Source organism: Nicotiana tomentosiformis, chromosome 2, assembly GCF_000390325.3.
Source record: "Nicotiana tomentosiformis chromosome 2, ASM39032v3, whole genome shotgun sequence".
Taxonomy (NCBI): domain Eukaryota; kingdom Viridiplantae; phylum Streptophyta; class Magnoliopsida; order Solanales; family Solanaceae; genus Nicotiana; species Nicotiana tomentosiformis.
In genome coordinates, this window is record NC_090813.1 from 30,299,366 (window position 1) to 30,320,503 (window position 21,138).

A 21,138-nucleotide genomic window follows, 5' to 3' on the forward strand; every position below is an offset into this window, starting at 1 on the left:
CTCTCTATAGGTTAATACTTTGGTTTTGAACAAAGATTTTATCAGCAGTGAGCTTATTGTATTTTTATTTTTATATTTGTGAGTATCGTATTTAAGAATATTACAGTTTATCTCAATGGACTAATTAATATTCGAGCTGCATAAATCGAAATGATCGGACAGAATAAATCGAAATCAAAAGTAAAAAAATCAAATTATACCGAATTTAATTAAGTATGGTATTTGTATAGCATTTTAAAAAATTAAAATTTAAAAATACCGAATCAAAATATATATCGCACTAACCGAGAAACACCCCTAAGTCAGGTAGATGCTTAGATACCTGTGATATTTTCTAGTATGTTTTAAGTGTTGGTTTTCGAAAAATACTGAAAAAGAGGACAAACATCCCTTCCGGAACTCATAAAAAAGTCCTTTTTAAGTTTGAACATGACAGACGTGCAGTTAATTGTTTTTAAATTGGAAATAGAAAAGGAAAACATGAGTTTAAAAAGAATCCTTCTTAATTATCACCCAAAATAGAGCCATAATTTGAACTTTATGTGATTAAATTTATAACTCGTTTTATTTGTTGGATTCATAATTAAGTATTTTATATATATTTAATAATTTTTTAATAAAAATATAAAATTTTAACAAAAACTACTAGGTTCGTCTGAATCTATAGCTAATAATGTAGCTCCCTAACAAGAAAAGTAGGGCCAAACTATTAATAACGATAATTGCTTGGCCAATCAGAGTTGTGGTGTAGTGGTAAGTAATCATTCATTCTTAATCAGAGGTCAAATTCGACGTATGAGTATAAAGTTATCTTTGTTTGGAAATTCTTTACCTCCGATCATTGGCGTATAGTAGCCACATGCATTGTAGGATGATCAACCGAACATTCTTTATCGTAAATTATATTATGTATATAGAAACTTATATTATGTATGTAGGTCAAAATTTCTTTTTTTATATGTGTATATTAAATTTTGAACGCCCTTCGCGGAATTTCTGGCTTCATCAATGTCCCAATGTGGTATTTTTCGGTGCGAGTTACTCCCTCCGTTTTAATTTAGATGGGGTAGTTTGACTCAGCACGAAGTTTAAGAAAAAAAAAACTTTTAAAACTTGTGCTCTTAAAAGTTTAAGGGGTAAAAATTTTGTGAGACATAATATTTGTGTGGTTATAAAAACTTCTAATTAAGGGTAAAATTAATAAAATAAAAAGTTTAAAATTGAATTATTTCCAATTATAAAAATATATCATTTTTTTTGAACGAATTAATAAATTTGAAACAGAGAAAGTAGAATTTATCGAATCCAATACGAGCACCGGACACCGAAGAAAAAAAAAAAAGATAGGTGCCTAACTTTATATGAGCGGCGACCACGCTCATCACAACCCTTTAAAAGAGGCTTTATCCCATTTTAGACCGACAAAAAACCACTTCAGCTACGGCAACTCCAAAGTGAACAGTGCAGTTTTACGAGAGTAACAATGTTCTCAGATCAAAATCTGTTTCAATTCATCATCTTCTTTATTCTCCTTATGTCAATACCCACTTTCATCTTAAGCCAATTCCTAACTTCTCCCTATGGCAAACACTACCGTTCAAATTCAGGAACCGCAATTTCACCACCCTTTGCATGGTTTCTAATGGAAAGCCCAACACTTTGGCTTACACTTCTCCTCTTTCCTTTTGGCAAAAATCATACAAACCCTTTAGCCTATTTTCTCATTTCTCCTTTCCTTTTACATTACATCAATCGTACAATTATTTATCCAATTAAACTCTCCCAAAAAACCACTAATGGTAATTTTCCATTGAATATTGCTTTGACAGGTTTTGTTTATAATATTTTGAATGCTTATATACAAACTAGATGGGTGTCTCATTATGCTAATTATGAGGTTGATGAGTTGTTTTGGCTAAGATTTGTTGGTGGGATTGTTGTGTTTGCAATTGGTATGATGATGAATATTTGGGCCGATGGTGTGTTAATGGGCCTGAAAAGTCAAGGTGGTGGATATAAGATTCCAAGAAGTGGGCTTTTTGAGTGTGTGAGCAGCCCAAATTATTTGGGGGAAGTGATAGAATGGTTGGGCTGGGCTTTGATGACTTGGTCTTGGGCTGGGCTTGCGTTTTTCGTTTACACTTGCTCTAACTTGGTTCCGCGAGCACTTTCGAATCATAAGTGGTATTTGGAGAAATTTGGGGAAGATTATCCTAAGAATAGAAAAGCTGTTATTCCATTTCTGTACTAAGATATTTTATGTATATCTTGTTGTGACTTTGTGATTATGCAGTGCAAAAACTATTCCTGCTATTTATATTTCTCAAGCATAATGTGTTTTTATTTTCTACTGCATTTATTTCTCTATACTGTTGTAGTTATGCATACTTACTTTGATTTGTCGGTACATCGGAAATAGCCTCTACTTGCATAAGATATAAGGCTGCATACTCACTACCCTCTCAAATTCTACTTATGGGATTACATTAGGTATGTCGTTGTTGTAATGTGTTTTTTATCTTGAAATAAATTTCATCCCCAGACACCAGCTCAAACTCAGAAAATAGTAAGAGAATAATTATCGCATGTAAGTAGGCAGTGGCGAATCTAAATTTTGCACAAGCGAGTTCAGTCAAAGACGAGCTAGTATAAATGGTGTTAGGTATGACAACCAAGATTTGATCATTTATTTATTTATTGGACTTAACACAATCTCAAAATGAAGTTATTCTAAAGTTGGCACTCTATAGTTTTAACAAAATTAAAAATATTTTTCGAAAGGTACAAACAAATTTATCTATCTCTGCTTGTAGAAATATAATTAGTAATTTAACAAATTTTACTTTCAGAAATTCAATGGAACAAAAATTTGTTAACTCTAAAATATTTAAATAAATCTAGAGTTTTCTTTGTTCCTAATAAGAAGTTGTTATCTAAAGAGCGGAGAGAATAAATCTATAAATACTAAACTAATTCAAGTAACAACTTTTTGGAGCTATATACCAAACTAGAAAATTCAGTATAAAATAAATAAACGTCACTAAACAAAATAAAACTAACTAATTATAAATAATTTCAACAAATATATTTGCTTTTTATCAAATTTTAAGAAACAACGAACCAATTTCACTTTGTAGGTAGGTTTGGTTTTTTGAGCAAATTAAACTATAGAATAATTTTTATTGTATTCTGGCAAAAAAGAAAGATAAAATAACATAGTAAAATAATATATGAGTGGACATAAGAGTAATATTAGAAGGGGTTAATCTCAAATACAATCTTGGCTATTGGTTGCATACACTACTTCCCAGTGTGGGAGAATAAAAGAATTAATTGGATGATGGACGAAATGGGATTCGAACTTGGTACCCTCCAAACATTTTGAACCACCTCGACAAAGAAGATATTTGTTTAAAGAGGGTTCAATTTATTACTTTCTATATAAATGCTATCTGTCTAAATATAATTTTTCAATATGCATAGTATAATTTTTCAACGAAGCGGGTTCAACTGAACCCTCTTGACACCATGTGGATCCGCCCCTGTATGTAGGAATGATCCCATGTGTAAAAGATTTTCGGCAGATTTTCGTAATACGAAGTTTGAAGTTTTAGCAAGTAGTAGAGAACCTACCAAGTTTGAAATTTTAGCAAACGCATCCCACAATTTGTTTTTCATTATGATATTAAATGACAAAGTAAAGAAAATTGCAGAAGACGTACAATTTTATAGAGTAGGAGCATCCAATCCATTTGCAAACTCAATGTCATTGTTGTTTGACCAAAAATATAGATCTTGGTTCAATTTATTAGATTTATGTAAATAAGAGTTAATCTTGGTTAATAATAATATTCTAAAGACGAAATTCTAGGTAATATAATAAATAGCACGTAGATCTATTCTGAAGGTTACGATGGTGTACAATAATGACAATATTCAAGGACCCAAACAGAAGTAATGTAGCATTAAACAGTGATGAATAGTAATAAATGACATTTATGTAAATAAAACGAATGAGTCACTCCAGAAAGGATGAAATCAATGGATGTTCTTTCTAACAATGATGAATGATGGTTAAGCCTTTGAATATTCGAGTTATTCTCGGATCTAGTGAAAAATGTGCACAAGAATCTTAGTAAAAATATTATTTTTGTATGCATGTAATAAGACAAGATTCTCTTTATAAAGTCAAAGTATATTTTACAAGTGACATGGTGTCTCTTTCTAAATGTTCCTTGAAACCCTAGTTTTACAAGTCCAGAGAATATCCATTAGAATATTTCCTCTTAATGTCCTATCTTGAAACTAGTCGTTCTAACTCTGTCAAGGGTATTCGACCTCGGCCTCGATCTTTGATGACTCCTCATCCTCAGTCCTTGCTAACTCTTCGACCACGGCTTTCATTGTTCCTTAAACCACTTCGACACGTGGCAGCCTGGGAATGTTTCGCCAGTGCTATCCTAACTTAAGTATTTTAGAGATAGATTTTGACCTATATAATTAGTTTCTCCGCTTATTGAGGCCGACTTCGCAGGCAGGTTCGATGAGCGGATCATGTTGTTGGTGGTCAAACTAATCAAGCGGACTACACGAGTCGTGGTTGCGGTGAGCATGCAACGTGGCCCTTTGTGGGCCGCACATTTCAAATGCTTCGAATTTCCTAGATGATTTGCTGGAGTTATGTTGTCCATGGGTTAGGATGATGTCATGATGTCATGCATCATTATGATGCATATTCTCGATATGTCGCTTCGTTTCGCATGTGACCTTTGATTAGACCTGCCGCTTCGGTTCCTGTGCCAATCATGATGAACCGTTTTTGGTTTTGGTGCCATGACTTTTATAAATAGAGATCCTTGAACTTGATTTTGGAGTTTAAACCCTCTAACGTTCCGAAACACCATATCTTTCTCTTGCTCTCTTCTTCTCCGAATTTCTTTCCTCTTGTTTCATTGACACCTATATTGTTCTTCATTCCCTCTCGTTTGTTACTCTCCTCCACTACGTTGAATCATGTCTAACGTATCTTCTGATGCTAGTGAGGGGAGTCGTGTTGCTCCCTTGGCAGTGGTGTTCCCCCTCCCCCGACCGCGGGAGAGTGTTTTCGCCATTGTTGAGGATGAAACCTTCCCGTTGGTGGAGGAAATAATTCCACGTAATCCCGAATCCAGGTCTGACCTTACCAAAGTACCGGACTCCGCGCCTGGTGTCTTTAAATCAACGATGACGCCTAAGGAATTGGCGGAACTTAAGGCCAAACTCGGCCTTCCAAACCATGTTGAGCTGATCCCGGCTGAGGGGGATGTAGTACAGGTCTATCGTCCTGGGTATAACGCTCTTTATGCCTACCACTTCCTCATCGGTTACTCTTTCCCCCTCCTCCCACTAGTGGAGGAATTTTTTCGTCATTACGGCATCTGCCCGGCCCAGCTTGCACCATACGTCTACAAGGTGATTAAGATGCTGACCAAATTCGCTGATCTGGTCGGGGTCGAGCTAACGCTGCGACACTTGATATATCTATTCACCCCTGACTTTTATAGGGGGCGATGCTGAACCTTCGCCATCGAGAAGGCAAATGTTTGGTGGTGAAGATAGACGACAAAGACAATCATCAGTTCTAACTTAACTTCTTCTTCAATCAGGACCGAGGACGTCATGGCCAATGTCAACGACTTTCCGAAATCTTGGAACTACACTTGTGAGTGCTCTGTTTCTTTCTGTGTTCATTTTTGGTTCCGGGTTTTGATTTTTTTACTTTTCTCTTTTGCAGCCAATGGCCAGCTTCCTTCTCTGGTCGCTCATATCTCTGACCGGGTCGAGCGACTCCTCCCTCACATCGTAGGGATCCGTGATTGGCTAGGCTTTTTCAAGAAATTCAAGCATGCTCTCCCTTCGACTGGTAATTTCTTTTCTTTGATCGTGGCCAGGAGAATTTACTATTGTGTATGGATTCGTTTTGCTAACTTGATGTTGTCTTTTTCTCAGGCAAGGGATCTTCTCGGAGGAGTCGGGCACCAGTGCCCTCTTTCTGAAGGACGGATGATGCATTTTCGGCTTCTGCTCCTGTTGTGACTACTACATCTTCCGTATCGGTCTCAACCTTAGCTACCGTAGTTCGAGATCCCATCTCTGTTCCATCTGCAACTTTTGCTACCCAACTCTTTTCACTAGTTTATGAGGACGACGCCTTTCCTGATGATGGTGGTCTAATGCCCCGTGAGAGAAGAATCGTGGATACGGGGGGAGAGAGGCCGACAGTCATTGATGTGGGAGATTATGGCTTTGTTCTTTGAGAAATAACTACATTGTATATTTGAGAGAGCCCCGAGGCCCCTTACTTGGAGGAAACGAGCATGCATCCTATGGGGGACACGATCGATGGCGAGGTCCATAATGACGGCCCTACACTTCCGAGGCGCGAGGAGGCCTCATCTTCCGGGGTCGCGGCGGACGTCCCTTCTTTGAATGATGGTAGAGGGAAGGTCATCGCTGAGGAGGATGTTGGATCTGACTCCGACATGGATATAGACGAGTTGAGGATGATCGATGAGGGACTCACTCAACTCGAAGTGTGGTTGGAAGGGGGTTCAAGGACTATTCCGATCCTGATGGATCGTAACCTACTTGTAAACACCGAGGAAATAATCCCTGCCCTTGGTCCTCTTTGTTCTAAAATTGAGGATACGACCCTCGAGACGATAGATGATAGAACTTTGTTTAATAACATTGCTGGCCTTGCTCTTCGAGTAAGTATAATTGTCGTTCGTTCTTTTCTTTATGTTTTTCTTTCTTTCCTAAGCTCTAATTTCTTTTCTTCATTTTGCAGACAGTTATTTTGGAGATCGAGAGTGCTCGCTGGGAGAAAAAACATAAATATATTTACCTGAAGTTGAAAGACAAGTATTTTAAATGTCTTGAGAAGTATCAGCAGCTCCGGTGTCGGCGATGTGCGCCAGCTGAGGGAGGAGTTAATGCGGGTCGTGGAAAAGGATGAGGAGTTAATGCGGGTCGTGGATAAATGCAGCATCTTGGAAGGGACGTTGAGGGGAAAAGAGGAGGAGCTCGAGCTTAGCAGGGGCGTAGAAGCCCAATGCAGTGATCTCTAAGCCCAAGTGGTCATGCTGCGAGGCCAACTCGAAGAGTGTCAGTTCAGGGCGGAGGCTCTTAGTGGTGAGGTCACCGAGAAGCAAGAGGAGCTAGAGAAGGCGGAGTCCGCTCGGTCGAAAACTCTGAGGAAGGCGGAGTCCCTTGAAGTGGCGAACCGAACTCTTCGTTCCGAGCGAGAAAATGACTTGTCGATGGCAAGGCTTACAGAAGAGCGGCTTGATGAAAAGATTGGGGAGTTGGAGAAAGAGACCTCTGACCTTTATGATCGGGTTGCTGCTCTGGAGGCCGAGAAGTTCAAACTACTTGAACTGCCTTCTTCATATGCGGCTTCTGGCTTCCCCAACATTCCTTGCGAGTTTTACGAATAGTGGATTCACGCCGAGGCCCGATTGGATGTGCTTCGTGAGTTGCAAGTAGCGGGCTCCGTTCCTGCCGCAGACTTTGAGGATGCTCGTGTCAAGGCTCGCGAGGCTCGGATTGCTTGTGGCTATGATCTGACTGATGCTTGTCCTGGTGAGGAAGATGAGGACGATGATGATGCTATAGATCACCTTGAGGATGAGGCCTGGTATGATTCCATATACCCTTCTAGCAAGGATGGAGAGGGCGTTAAGGGTCAGACCGATGAGGGTGTCACAAGTCGTGATGGTAGTTATCGGCTGTTGTTTTTTTGCTTTTTCTGGAGTTTTTGTGTATTTTTGTTGGCATCTTTATGAGCCTTTGTAAGAATCCTTTACTTATAATATAAGAGTTGGCCTTTGCTTTTATTTGCACCTTTCTTATTTGTTGTGGTTTGTTTCTGTACTTTGCACGTTTTTCTCCTTCATGCTTTTGTCGTTGTCCTTGTATATATCAAAGTTTATCGGAACGAGGCCGAGGATTAATAGGCATTATTTGAACTTGGTTAAATCTTTACTTCTTTGAATCGTGGTCGAGGGCTGGTAAGTGTTGTTCGTACTTGATCGAACTTATCTTTTATTAATCTCGACCGAAGAATGGTGGGTGTTGTTCAAACTTGGTCTAACTTATCCTTTTATTGGAATGAACCCTTGTTTGCTTTGGCTGTGATTTTATACGGACCGTCCCAGTTTGTTCCCAGCTTGCCTTCTCGTCAGTCTTTGCTCGCTTGAGTTTTAGCCTTGAGTATGCAGTCCCCGACTTTGAGCGGTCGGACCTTTGCTTTCTTGTTGTAATAACGTTCTGCTTGTTGATTTTGGGCTTCCATCCTTATGTACGCCATATCTCTTCGTTCCTCAATTTCATCATGTTCCTGCCTTCTACTCTCATCATTACTTGTACCGCTTTCGTAGGAGTATCTTAGGCTACGCTCCCCTACTTCTACTGGTATAATTGCTTCAGTCCCATAGACTAAAGAGTAAGGCGACTCTCATTTGCTCGTCTTCGGGGTAGTTCTATACGCCCATAATACTTCTGAAAGTATCTCCGGCCAAAGTCCCTTGGCGTCTTCGAGCTTTTTCTTCATAATGTTTAATATGGACTTGTTGGACGACTCTGCTTGTCCATAACCCGCTGGGTGATATGGGGTCGATAGTATCCTCCTGGTGTGCTATTTCTTGAAGAATTCAGTGGTTTTCTTTCCTGTGAACTGGGGTCCGTTGTCGTAGCTGGTCTCTTTAGTTAGATCGAATCGGTAGATGATGTTCCTCCGTATAAAGGTGATTAGCTCTTGTTCCCATATTTGGCCAATGTTAATGCTTCCACCCATTTAGAAAAATAGTCAGTTAAAACCAAAATAAATCGTACATTACCTCGCTATGCTGGGAGGGAGCCCACGCTGTCCATTCCCCATTTGATGAAAAGCCACGAGGAGGTGACCGAGTGGAGGTGTTCGCCTGCTTGGTGAATCATTGGGGCATACTTTTGGCATAGTTTGCATTTCCTTTCGAAGTCTGAGGCATCTTTTTTTATGGTGGGCCAATAGTATCCTGCCCGTATGAGGTATTTGACGAGTGCTTGATTGCCGGAGTGAGCACCACAATGGCCTTCATAGACTTCTTCGAGGATGCGCTGGGACTTGTTTAGTCCCAAGCATTTTCTAGAGGGCTGCCGTAAGTCCTCTTGTATAGGTCGCTATAGAGGAAAATGTATCTGGCTGCTTTCATTCTTAGTTTCTTGGCTTCTTTTTTGTCATGTGGGAGTGTGTCGTCCTGCAAATAGGCGATAATATGATTGCGCCAATCCCAAGTTGAGCTTACGATTCTTACCTCGATTTGGTCTAGTGATGAGTTGAGGATGTGGACTACACTTTTATCTCTGGTCCTGATGCTCTTGGTAGTTGCGGTGAACTTGGGGAGGTTGTCTGCTTCGGCATTCTACGCAGGTGAGATCTGGTCGAGCTGGCATTCGTCGAACTTGGGCAACAACCTACAAATCTCGGTCTGGTATTTTTGCAATCTTTGTTCTTTGATTTGGAAAGTCCCTATAACTTGGTTAACCACGAGTTGGGAATCACATTGGAGTTTCAGTCGCTTTGCCCTATACTTGAGTGCTAGCCTCAATCCTGCAGTTACGGCCTCATACTCGGCCTTGTTGTTAGTCATATCCGGGCACTTTATGGACTAACGGATTACTTTGCCTGTAGGGACCTCGAGTACGAGTACCAGTGGGACCCTATAGTGTTGGATGTGCTATCGGTATATAGGACCTAGAGGTCTTGTGTTTGGAGGGAAGCTTGGACGACTTCCTTCTCAACTTCAGGCATTATCTTTGCACTGAAGTCTGCGACAAAGTCAGTGAGCACTTGCGACTTTATCGTCGTTCACGACTGGTATATGATATATTGCTCACTTAGCTCGATGGATCACTTGGCCAGTCTCCTCTATAGATCAGGTTTATGCAAAATGCTTCTCAGGGGAAAGGTTATAACGACCGAGATAGGGTGGCACTGGAAATAAGGTCTAATCTTTCGTACATCTTTGACTAATGCCACAACCAGTTTTTCGAGGTACGGGTACCTCGTCTCGGCATCAACGAGTATTTTGCTAATGTAATAGATGAGAGATTGTGTACCTTTGCTTTCGCGGATCAGGACTACATTTACTGCTTCTTCGGAGACGGCTAGATAGACGATGAGGTGATCTTAAGGTTTGGGCTTTGAAAGCAGAGGTGGCGATGATAGATATGCCTTTAGTTCTCGTAGAGCTTGGACGCACTCGGGTGTCCATTTGAGACTGTTGTCTTTTTTGAGCACGCCAAAAAATTTGTGACATCTATCAGACGACTGCGAGATGAATCTCGATAAAATGGCGATTCGACCAGTCAACCTTTGGACTTGCTTCTTGGTAGACAAGAGTTCCGGTATCCCATCGATAGCTTTGATTTGGTCTGGGTTGACCTCGATCCCTCGTTGTGACACCAAAACCCAAGAACTTTCTAGAGGCTACGCCAAACACACATTTCTCTGGATTTAGTTTCATTCCGTACCGTCTTAGTATGTCAAAAGCTTCATTCAAATGATCGATATGATCCGCTGCCTTTACGGACTTGACCAACAAGTCATCTATATATACTTCCATGATCTTGCCGAGATGGTATTTGAACATATTCGTGACCAATCTTTGATATGTGGCTCCTGCGTTCTTCAGCCAAATGGCATGACCATATATCAGTATGTTCCTTGGTGGGTGATGAACGTAGTTTTCTCCCGTTCCTCTTCTTCCATAAGTATATGGTTAAAACTTGAGTACGCATCCAAGAAACTCAGTAGCTCGTGTTCGACCATTGTGTCGATGAGTGGCAACGAGAACGAGTCCTTCGGGCATGTTTTGTTTAAGTCTGTGAAATCCACGCACATCTGCCATTCCCTATTTTTCTTTTTGACCATTTCTACGTTGGCAATCCATTTGGGGTACATTGACTCTCTGATGGAACCATTTTCTAATAGTTTTCTCACCTCATCGCGGACGGCATCGTTAATGGCGGGATTGAATTTACGTCTGACCTGCCTTATTGGGGGGTAGAACGGTCGATATTTAATTTGTGTAGAGATCTCCTTGGGGATGCCCGGCATATCTGCATGGTTGAAGGTAAACAAATCTGCATTAGTTATTAAGAATTGACGGAATTTACATGGCTCTCGAAGTTTGCAGCCGATGTAGGCCTTTTTGCTATAGACATTAGGGTCTAATTGAATGGGGTCGAGGTCTTCTATGGTCGAGTCCGCAGCCTCGACCATTTCGGGATCCATGATGACGTCCTCGGTCTTATCTTGTGTCGACCTCGGCCCTATTGATTGTTATGCCTCATTTGCTTTGTCTTTTTTCTATTGGGTTGTCGTGCAATCTAAGGCAATGCGGTAGCACTCCCGGGATGTACGTTGTTCTCCGCGTATGCTGAATATTCCCCAAGGTGTTGGGAATTTGATTACTCGGTATAGGCTGGAGGGGATGGCTCTTATGGGATGTATCTACGGTCGTCCCACTATGGCATTGTATGCGGTAGCCTGGTCCATGATGTAGAATGTCATCTCCAGCGTCACTCCACCGGCCAAGACGGGGAATGTAATTTCTCCTGATATCCGCTCAACTGCATTATTAAAACCGGTTAGCGTGATGCAGTATGGCACTATCTTGTCCTCGAGTCTCATTTTGGTGAGGACTCGGGGATGGATAATGCACGCTCCGCTTCCATCGTCCACCATGATACGTTTGGCATCAATATATAAAATGCGTAAAGTAATGACGAGGGCATCATTATGAGGGAAAGTCAAACCGTTGGCATTTGACTCGTCGAAGATGATACTTTATTCGAGTCCGTCGTGTCGTTCATGGGTGATAGATCGCTTGAGCTTGTGAGTGGTGGTGAATTTCACACCTTTGATAAAGGCATCGTCACTGCCTCCGATGATCATGTTGATAGTATGAGCTGGTGATAGCGGCTTCGGCGGACCTTGGTGTTCACAACCTGTGGCAAAATTATTTCTCCCCTTGTCGCTTAGTAGCTCTTTGATGTGTCCCTGCCGCAACATGTTCACAACATCTTATCTGAGGGCGATGCAATCTTCTATTTTGTGCCCTCGTTCTTGGTGAAACTCACATAGGGCGTCAGATTTTATGGTGCTCGGGTGGGACCTCATCTTTGGCAGCCACTTTACCTTTGTTCCGAGCTTTTCCAGAGCGTAGACTATTTTTGTAGGTGATACGCAAAAATTGTGAGCTTATAATAAAGGGGCATACCTCTCTCGTTCCGGTGAGTCCATGTCCTCGGCTTGGATGGGCCTTCCTCATAGGGGAGGGAAGGTGGGGCGTGGGCCCTGACATATGGCTGGTGTCGTTCTCTGTCAGGTCGTGAGACCGGGTGATCTCTCCTGATGTTTTCTCTTCGTTCTTTTCTAGGATCAGCTTGTGGCGAGATGAACCGATGGGTCATTCCGTCAAGGTCATCCTCATCAATCGGCTCAATAATTTTCTAGTTGCTCTCGAACCATCACTACTGAACCCGTTTTGAAAGGCCGCGACCGCCATCCTCTCGGATACGTTCGGTAGAGTCATTCTTACCATGTTGAATCGGACGAGGAAGGCCCTCAGTCCTTCTCCTAAGGACTTCTTGATGGCGAATATATCATTTACCCTTGTTTCGGCCTTCTTGGCTCCGACATGTGCCTTTACAAACTTATCGGCCATATTTTTAGAAGTTTCTATGGAGCGGGCTGGTAGCTGCGAGTGCCATATTAATGCCCCTCCTATGAGGGTTTCGCCAAATTTCTTCAGCAAAATAGAGGACAATTGTTCCTTGGTGAGGTCATTGCTTTTTACAGTGGTGACGTAATGAGTCACATGATCTTTAGGATCAGTCGTTCCGTCGTATATTCTAAGGTAAGGCGGCACTTTGAAGGTCTTTGGTATGGCATGCAGGGCTGCTTCTTCGCTATACAGCTGTTCTACGAATCTGCATGCGTCCCTCTTTGGCAATAGCTTAGGATCTCCTTGTATCTTGTCGACTCGCTCTTGGTGTTTTTTATTTGATCTCTGAGTGCTTTATTTTCATTCTCCGCTTCCTCCATGCTCTTTAGAACATCGGCGAGGGCGCTATCATCTGCATGGTTAGTAACATTGTGAGTTATACCTGGTGTTGGAGGGTCTGGTCGGTCGCTCTGTTCGTCTGCTTGTTTTACTATGCAAGTTCTTGCTATTTCTGCAGTTGTGCATGGAACGGGCTTGTTGAGTACGCTTACTAGCATATCGGTCAGCCATGCACAGCTGGCGGCGTCCCTTCTTCTGTGGATGTGGATGCCCCTTTTCCGTCGGGTTTTGTTATGCTACAATGGGGAGGAGGCGACCTCTCGCGCCTAGGGGAGGCAGTGGGTGTCACGTCTTCGCCTAGGGTTTCACAGCTCTCGTTGATAGCATTCATGAGGTTGGTCCTCTCTCCTTGGTTACCTGCCATGTAGGTTTTTGTACGTACGAAAAAAGAAGAATATCTTGGGGTTTGTGAGGTTAGTAACTTGCGTTAGCTGTAGATCTAAAGGAAACTAAAATATTAACTAAGAGATCCCCACAGACGACGCCAAATTGTTTGACCAAAAATATAGATCTTGGTTCAACTAATTAAATTTATGCAAATAAGGGTTAATCTTGGTTAATAATAATATTCTAAAGACGAAATTCTCGGTATTATGATAAATAGCACATAGATCTATTCCGAAGGTTACGATGAATAGCAATAGATCTATTACGATAAATAGCACATAGATCTATTAGGGTTTCTAGGAACATGTTCTCTATAAATAGAAAGAGAGATAATAATAGGGGACATGATATATTCACTTGTAAAATACACTTTGACTTTATGGAGAGAATCTGGTTTTATTACAGGCATAAAAATTTAACCCTTTCACTAAGATTCTTGTCCATATTTTTCCACTGGATTCGAGAATAACTCGAATATTCAAAGGCTTATCCATCATACATCATTGTCAGAAAGAACATCCACAGATTTCATCCTTTTGAGGGTGACTCATTCGTTTTATTTACATAAATGTCATTTATTGCTATTTATCACTATTTAATGCTACATTAGTTTTGTTTGGGTCCTTGAATATTGTCATTATTGTACACCATCATAACCTTCGGAATAGATCTACGTGACATTTATCATAATACCGAGAATTTCATATTTATGATATTATTATTAACCAAGATTAACCCTTATTTGCATAAATCTAATTAGTTGAACTTATCTTAGTTAATTTTTTAGTTTCCTTTAGATCTACAGCTAACGCAAGTTACTAACCTCACAAACCCCAATATCTTCTTTTTTTCTTTGTACGTACAAAAACCTACATGGTAGGTAACCAAGGAGAGAGGACCAACCTCATGAATGCTATCAACAAGAGCTGTGCAACCCTAGGCAAAGACGTGACGCCCACTACCTCCCCTAGGCGCGAGAGGTCGCCTCCTCCCCATTGTAGCATAACAAAACCCAACGAAAAAGGGGCATCCACGTCCATAGAAGAAGGGACCTTGCTAGACGTGAAAAAGCTCCTCGAAGCATGGATGACTGATGCGCTAGTAAGCATACTCAGCAAGCCCGTTCCATGCACAACTGCAGAAATCGCAAGAACCTGCACAGTACAACGAGCAGACGAATAGAGCGACTGACCAGACCCTCCAACACCAGGTATAACTCACAATGTTACTAACAATATAGGTGATAGCGCCCTTGCCGCTGTTCTTAAGAGGATGGAGGAAATGGAGAATGAAAATAAAACACTCAGAGATCGAATGAAAGAACACCAAGAACGAGTCGACAAGATACCAGGCGCCCCTAAGCTATTACCAAAGAGGGACACAGGAAGGTTTTTAGAACAGCCGTACAACGAAGAAGCAGCCCCGCATGCCATACCAAATACCTTCAAAATGTCGCCCTACCTCAGGATATACGGAATGACCGATCCCAAAGATCATGTGACTCCTTACGTCACCGCCATGAAAGGCAATGATCTCACCAAGGAACAAATTTCCTCTATTTTGCTGAAAAAATTTGGCGAAACCCTCACATGAGGGGCATTAACATGGTACTCACAACTACGAGCCCGCTCCATAGAAACTTTCGAGGAAATGGACGATAAGTTTGTAATGACACATGCCGGAGCCAAGAAGGCCGAAACAAGGGTAAACGATATATTCGCCATCACGAAGACCTTGGAAGAAGGACTGAGGGACTTCCTCGCCCGATTCAATAGGGTAAGAATGACTCCACAGAACGTGTCCAAGGGGATGGCCTTCACAACCTTTCAGAATAGGATGAGTAGAGATGGTTCGAGAGCAACTAAAAATTGTTGACTCGATTGATGAAATATCCTCCAACCATTTGGGACGAGATCCATAATGCTTACTGTGCTGAAGTTCGAGTAGATGAGGACGACCTTAATGTACCGACCCATCGGCTCGTCTCAGTACAAGCCGAGCCCAAAAAAGAACAAAGTGACAACATCAAGAGAGATCACCCGGGCTCACGACCCAACAGAGAATGACACCAGTCATATGTCAGGGCCCACGCCCCACCTTTCCTCAGCTATGAGGAAGGCCCATCCAGCCGAGGACAGGGATTCATCGGAACGAGTGAGGTATGCCCCCTTATTATTTGCGTACAATTTTTGTGTATCACCTACATAAATAGTCTACGCTCTGGAGAATCTCAAAACGAAGGTAAAATGGCCACCAAAGATGAGGTCCGACCCGAGCACCAGAAATCGGACGCCCTATGTGAGTTTCACCAAGAACGAGTGCACAAAACAGAAGATTGCATCACCCTCAGGCAAGAAGTTGTGATCATGTTATGGCAGGGATACCTCAAAGAGCTGCTAAGCAACAAGGGGAGAAACAATTTTGCCATAAGACGTGAACACCAAGGTCCTCCGAAGCCGCCATCACCAGCTCGTATTATCAACATGATCATCAGAAGCAGTGACGATGTCTATATCAATAGCATGAAATTCACCACCACTTACAAGCTCAAGCGATCTATCACCCGCGAACGGTACGACGGACTCCAAAAAAGTATCATCTGCGACGAGTCAGATGCCGACGGTTTGACTTTCCCTCATAATGATGCCTTCGTCATTACTTTACGCATTTTAAATACTTCTGTTAAACGTATCATGGTGGACGATGGAAGTGGAGCGTGCATTATCCATCCCGAGTCCTCACCCAAATGAGACTCGAGGACAAGATAATGCCATGCTGCATCACGCTAATCGATTTTAATAATACAGTTGAGCAGACATCAGGAGAAATTACACTCCCCATCTTGGTCGATGGCATAATGCTTGAGATGACATTCCACATCATAGACCAGGCCACCGCGTACAATACCATAGTGGGACGACCGTGGATACATCCTATAAGAGTCATCCCCTCTAGCCTATACCAAGTAATCAAATTCCCAACACCTTGGGGAATATTCAGCATATGCGGAGAACATCATACATCCTGGGAGTGCTACCGCATTGCCTTAGACAGCATGACAACCCAATAGAAAAAATACAAAGAAAAAGAGGCATATCAATCAACAGTGTTGAGGTCGACACAAGATGAGACCGAGGACGTCATCATGGATCCCGAAATGGTCGAGGCTGCGGACTCGACCATAGAAGACCTCGACCCCGTTCAATTAGACCCCAATGAGTGTAGCAAAAAGGCCTACATTGGCTACAAACTCCGAGAGCAGGTAAATTCCGTCAATTCTTAATAACTAATGCAGATTTGTTTGCCTTCAGCCATACAGATATGCCAAGCATCCCAAGGAGATTACTTCACACAAATTAAACATCGACCCGTTCTACCCCCTAGTAAGGCATGTCAGACATAAATTCAATCCTGCCATTAACGATGTCATCCGCGAGGAGGTGGGGAAACTATTAGAAAATGGTTCCATCAGGGAGTCAAAGTACCCTAATTGGATCGCTAACGTAGTGATGGTCAAAAAGATAAATGGATAATGGCAGATGTGTGTGGATTTCACGGACTTAAAAAAATCATGCCCGAAGGACTCGTTCCCATTGCCACACATGGACCAAATCATCGAAGCAACGGTCGGACACGAGTTGCTGAGTTTCTTGTACGCGTACTCAGGTTATAACCAGATACTTATGGAAGAAGAGGACCAGGAGAAAACCACGTTCATCGCCCACCAAGGAACATACTGCTATAGGGTCATGCCATTTGGGCTAAAGAATGCAGGATCCACATATCAAAGATTGGTCACGAAGATGTTCAAAGACCAGCTCGGCAAGACCATGGAAGTATATATAGATGACATGCTGGTCAAGTCCGTAAAGGCAGAGGATCATATCAATCATTTGAAGGAAGCTTTTGACATACTAAGACGGTATATAATGAAACTATATCTAGAGGAATGCGCATTTGGCGTAGCCTTTAGAAAGTTCTTGGTGTCACATCGGGGGATCGAGGTCAAACCAAAACAAATCAAACCTATCAAGGGGATACCGGAACTCTTGGCTACCAAGAAGCAAGTCCAAAGGTTGACTGGTCGGATCACCACTTTATCGAGATTCATCTCGCGGTCGTCTGATAGATGTCATAAATTTTTTGGCATGCTTAAAAAGGACAACGGTCTCGAATGGACTCCCGAGTGCGTCCAAGCTCTGCGAGAACTGAAGGCATATTTATCATTACCACCTCTGCTTTCGAAGCCCGAACCTGGGGAATACCTTCTCATCTATGTTGCCATCTTCGAAGTAGCAGTAAGTGCAGTCCTGATCCGAAAAAGTAAAGGTACGCAATCTCCCATCTATTACATTATCAAAACACTCATCGATGCAGAGACGAGGTGCCCGCACCTCGAAAAACTAGCTCTGGCATTGGTCATAGCTTCACGAAAACTTAGACCCTATTTCCAGTGCCACCCTATCTCGGTCGTTATAACCTTTCCCTTGAGAAGCCTTTTGCATAAACTCGAGCTATCGGGGAGGCTGGCCAAGTGGGCCATCGAGCTAAGCGAGCATGATATCATATACCAGCCGCAAACAGCGATAAAGTCACAAGTGCTCGCTGATTTCATCGTATATTTCAGTGCAAAGATAATGCCTGAAGTCGAGAAGGAAGTCGTCCAAGCTTCTCTCGAAACACAAAACCTCTGGGTCCTATATACCATTGGTGCATCCAACGCTACAGGGTTCGAACTAGGATTCGTACTCGAGGTCCCTACAGGCAAAGTAATTCGCCAGTCTATGAGGTGCCCTAATATGACTAACAACGAGGTCGAGTATGAGGCCATAATTGCAGGATTAAGGCTATCACTCAAGTATGGGGTGAAGCATCTAAAACTCTGATGTGATTCCTAACTCGTGGTTAACCAAGTTACATGGACTTTCCAAATAAAAGAACAAAGATTGCAAAAATACCATACCGAGATCTGTAAGTTGTTGCCCGAGTTCGACGAATGCTAGCTCGACCAGATCCCGCGTGCGTAGAATGGCGAAGAAGATGGCCTCGCCAAGTTTGCCGCAGCTACCAAGAGCATCGCAACCGGAGATAAAAGTGTAGTCCACCTCCTCAACTCATTACTAGACCAAATCGAGGTAAGAACCGTAATCTTAACTTTGGATTGGCGCAATTGTATTATCGCCTATTTGTAGGATGGCACACTCCCAAACGACAAAAACAAAGCCAATAAACTAAGAATTCAAGCAGCCAGATATAGTCTCCTCCACAGCGGCCTATACAAGAGGACTTACGGTGGCCCTCTAGAAAATGCTTGGGCCCAAACAAGTCCCAGCGCGCCCTCGAAGAAGTCCTTGAAGGCTATTGTGGTACTCACTCCGGCAATCAAGCACTCGTCAGATGCCTCATACGGGCTGGATACTATTGGCCCACTATGAAAAAAGGACACCTCAGACTTTGTGAGGAAATGCGAACAATGTCAAAAGTACGCCCCGATGATTCACCAAGTAGGCGAGCACCTCCACTCAGTCACCTCCCCGTGGTCGTTCATCAAATGTGGAATGGACATCGTGGGCCCTCTCCCAGCAGGGCGAGGTAATGTACAATTCCTTTTGGTTTTAACTAATTATTTCTCTAAATGGGTGAAAGCAGGAGCGTTCGCCCAAATACAAGAACAAGAGGTAATCACCTTTATATAGAGGAACATCATATGCCGATTCTGCCTACCTAAATAGATCAGCTGCGACAACGAACCCTAGTTTACGGGAAAGAAAACCGCCAAATTCTTCGAGAAATAGCACATCGGGAGGATACTATCGACCCCATATCACCCCGCGTGTAACAGACAAGCAAAGTCCTCCAACAAGTCCATATTAAACATCATGAAGAAAAAGCTCAAAGATGCCAAGGGATTATGGGCAGAGATACTGCCAGAAGTATTATGGGCGTATAGAACTACCCTGAAGACGATCACAAGAGATATGCCCTACTATTTGGTCTATGGGACCAAAGCAGTTATATCAGTCGAAGTCAGGGAGCCTAGCCTAAGATACTCCCACAAAACGGTACTAGTAATGATGAGAGTAGAAGACATGAACTCGATGAATTTGATAAACGAAGAGATATGGCGTACATAAGGATGCTAGCCCAAAAGTAGCAAGCAAAATATTATTACAACAAGAAAGCAAAGGTACAACCGCTCAAAGTCGGGGACTACGTACTCAAGGCAAAAACTCAAGCGAGCAAAGACCCACGAGCTGGCAAGCTGGGAACAAATTAGGATGGTCCGTATAAAATCACAGCCAAATCAAACAAGGGTTCATTCCAATTAAAAACAATGGAAGGAAAGCAATTACCAAACAATTGGAACATCAGCCACCTCAAATACTTCAACTTATAAGAGAAAAGGTGTCCTCCAAGCCGCACTCTTTTTCCCTCACTTGAGTTTTGTCCCATTAGGGTTTTCTCAAGGAGATTTTTAACGAGGCAGCAAAGGGAACACTTCTAGTCGAAGTATACGAGGGAGTGACTATTTTTTGTCTTTCATTGCCCGACTCCTCAATACTCTCCAAGTCAAGTAATGTAGGGACTAGATAGACCGGGACTAGGGACTGGAATGACAGCCAATGCCCAAAATATTTGTAACTCTCTCCAATCATGTAATCATAGCAACATCATCAAAGTAATAAGAAACTTACGTTCATCATAAACACCTATTGTCCCTCGGCCACAACTACGAAAATGTTATGTTCGACCCCGCTCAAACAACACATATCGTCCCTCGGCCACGACTGTGAAAAGGTTATATTCGACCCCGCTCAAACAACACTTATTGGCCCTCAGCCACGACTATGAAACGGTTATGTCCGACCCCGTGATCTCGTCCAAGCCACACTACTATTCGGGGTTGTGAAACAGTCGATTGCAATAATAATACCTAACAAGGAGTCTGGATTGAATCCACAGGGAGCTTAGATGGAATTAGTGGTATATATTTGGGTAAAGCACGTGAAGTATCTTGGTTGCACTTCCACAAATAGGGTTTTGTTTTTACTTCTAAAATTACGTTAAGGATTACAATTCTAAAGATATAAAACTAGAAAATATTATTTTTGGATGGTTTTCAAATATATAAAAAGTCCTGGGGGTATGATCTTCACCTAGGTGTTTGCCTAACGGGTTGTAAACTTTAAAGCTTGTTTTGTTGGTCGGGGTGTATTATAGCAATCAACACTCAAATACCCACTCAATACCTCTCGGTAAGACAGTGATTTTGCCCAATTTGGCTTTCTCAAGTCCAAATGGGTATTAAACAAAACAGTTGATAAAATGCTCAAGTCGGGTTTTACTATCTCTAGGTTCAACCCTTTAATTGGGACTATCAATATCTTGATTTTATCTAAAATTCTTGTTAGCCAAATTTTCCTAGATTAAGTCTCTTTCTCAAGTAGAGACCAAGTCAAATAGGCATAAACTAATGTTTGCAACCATTAATTCTACAATTAAAGGCAAGAACAAGGCTAAATAATAAATACCCAGCCATAAACAAGCCATAAATCAAATACCCATTAGGTTCACACACTAGGGTTGGGTCATAACCCTA

General features: G+C 42.1%; 1 protein-coding gene across 1 annotated transcript; it reads left to right on the top strand.

The window, feature by feature from the left end:
- The first annotated feature begins 1,379 nt into the window (after positions 1–1,379).
- On the top strand, positions 1,380–2,313 carry LOC104110240 (steroid 5-alpha-reductase DET2-like). Its single transcript, XM_009619720.4, has one exon. It carries the CDS (start codon positions 1,484–1,486, stop codon positions 2,249–2,251), a length of 768 nt encoding a protein of 255 aa, XP_009618015.1. The 5' UTR covers positions 1,380–1,483; the 3' UTR covers positions 2,252–2,313.
- Positions 2,314–21,138: the final 18,825 nt, after the last annotated feature.

Bases quoted from the DNA above. Each gene is read 5' to 3' on its own strand.
- LOC104110240 (XM_009619720.4), top strand. From the start codon at position 1,484: ATGTTCTCAGATCAAAATCTGTTTCAATTCATCATCTTCTTTATTCTC.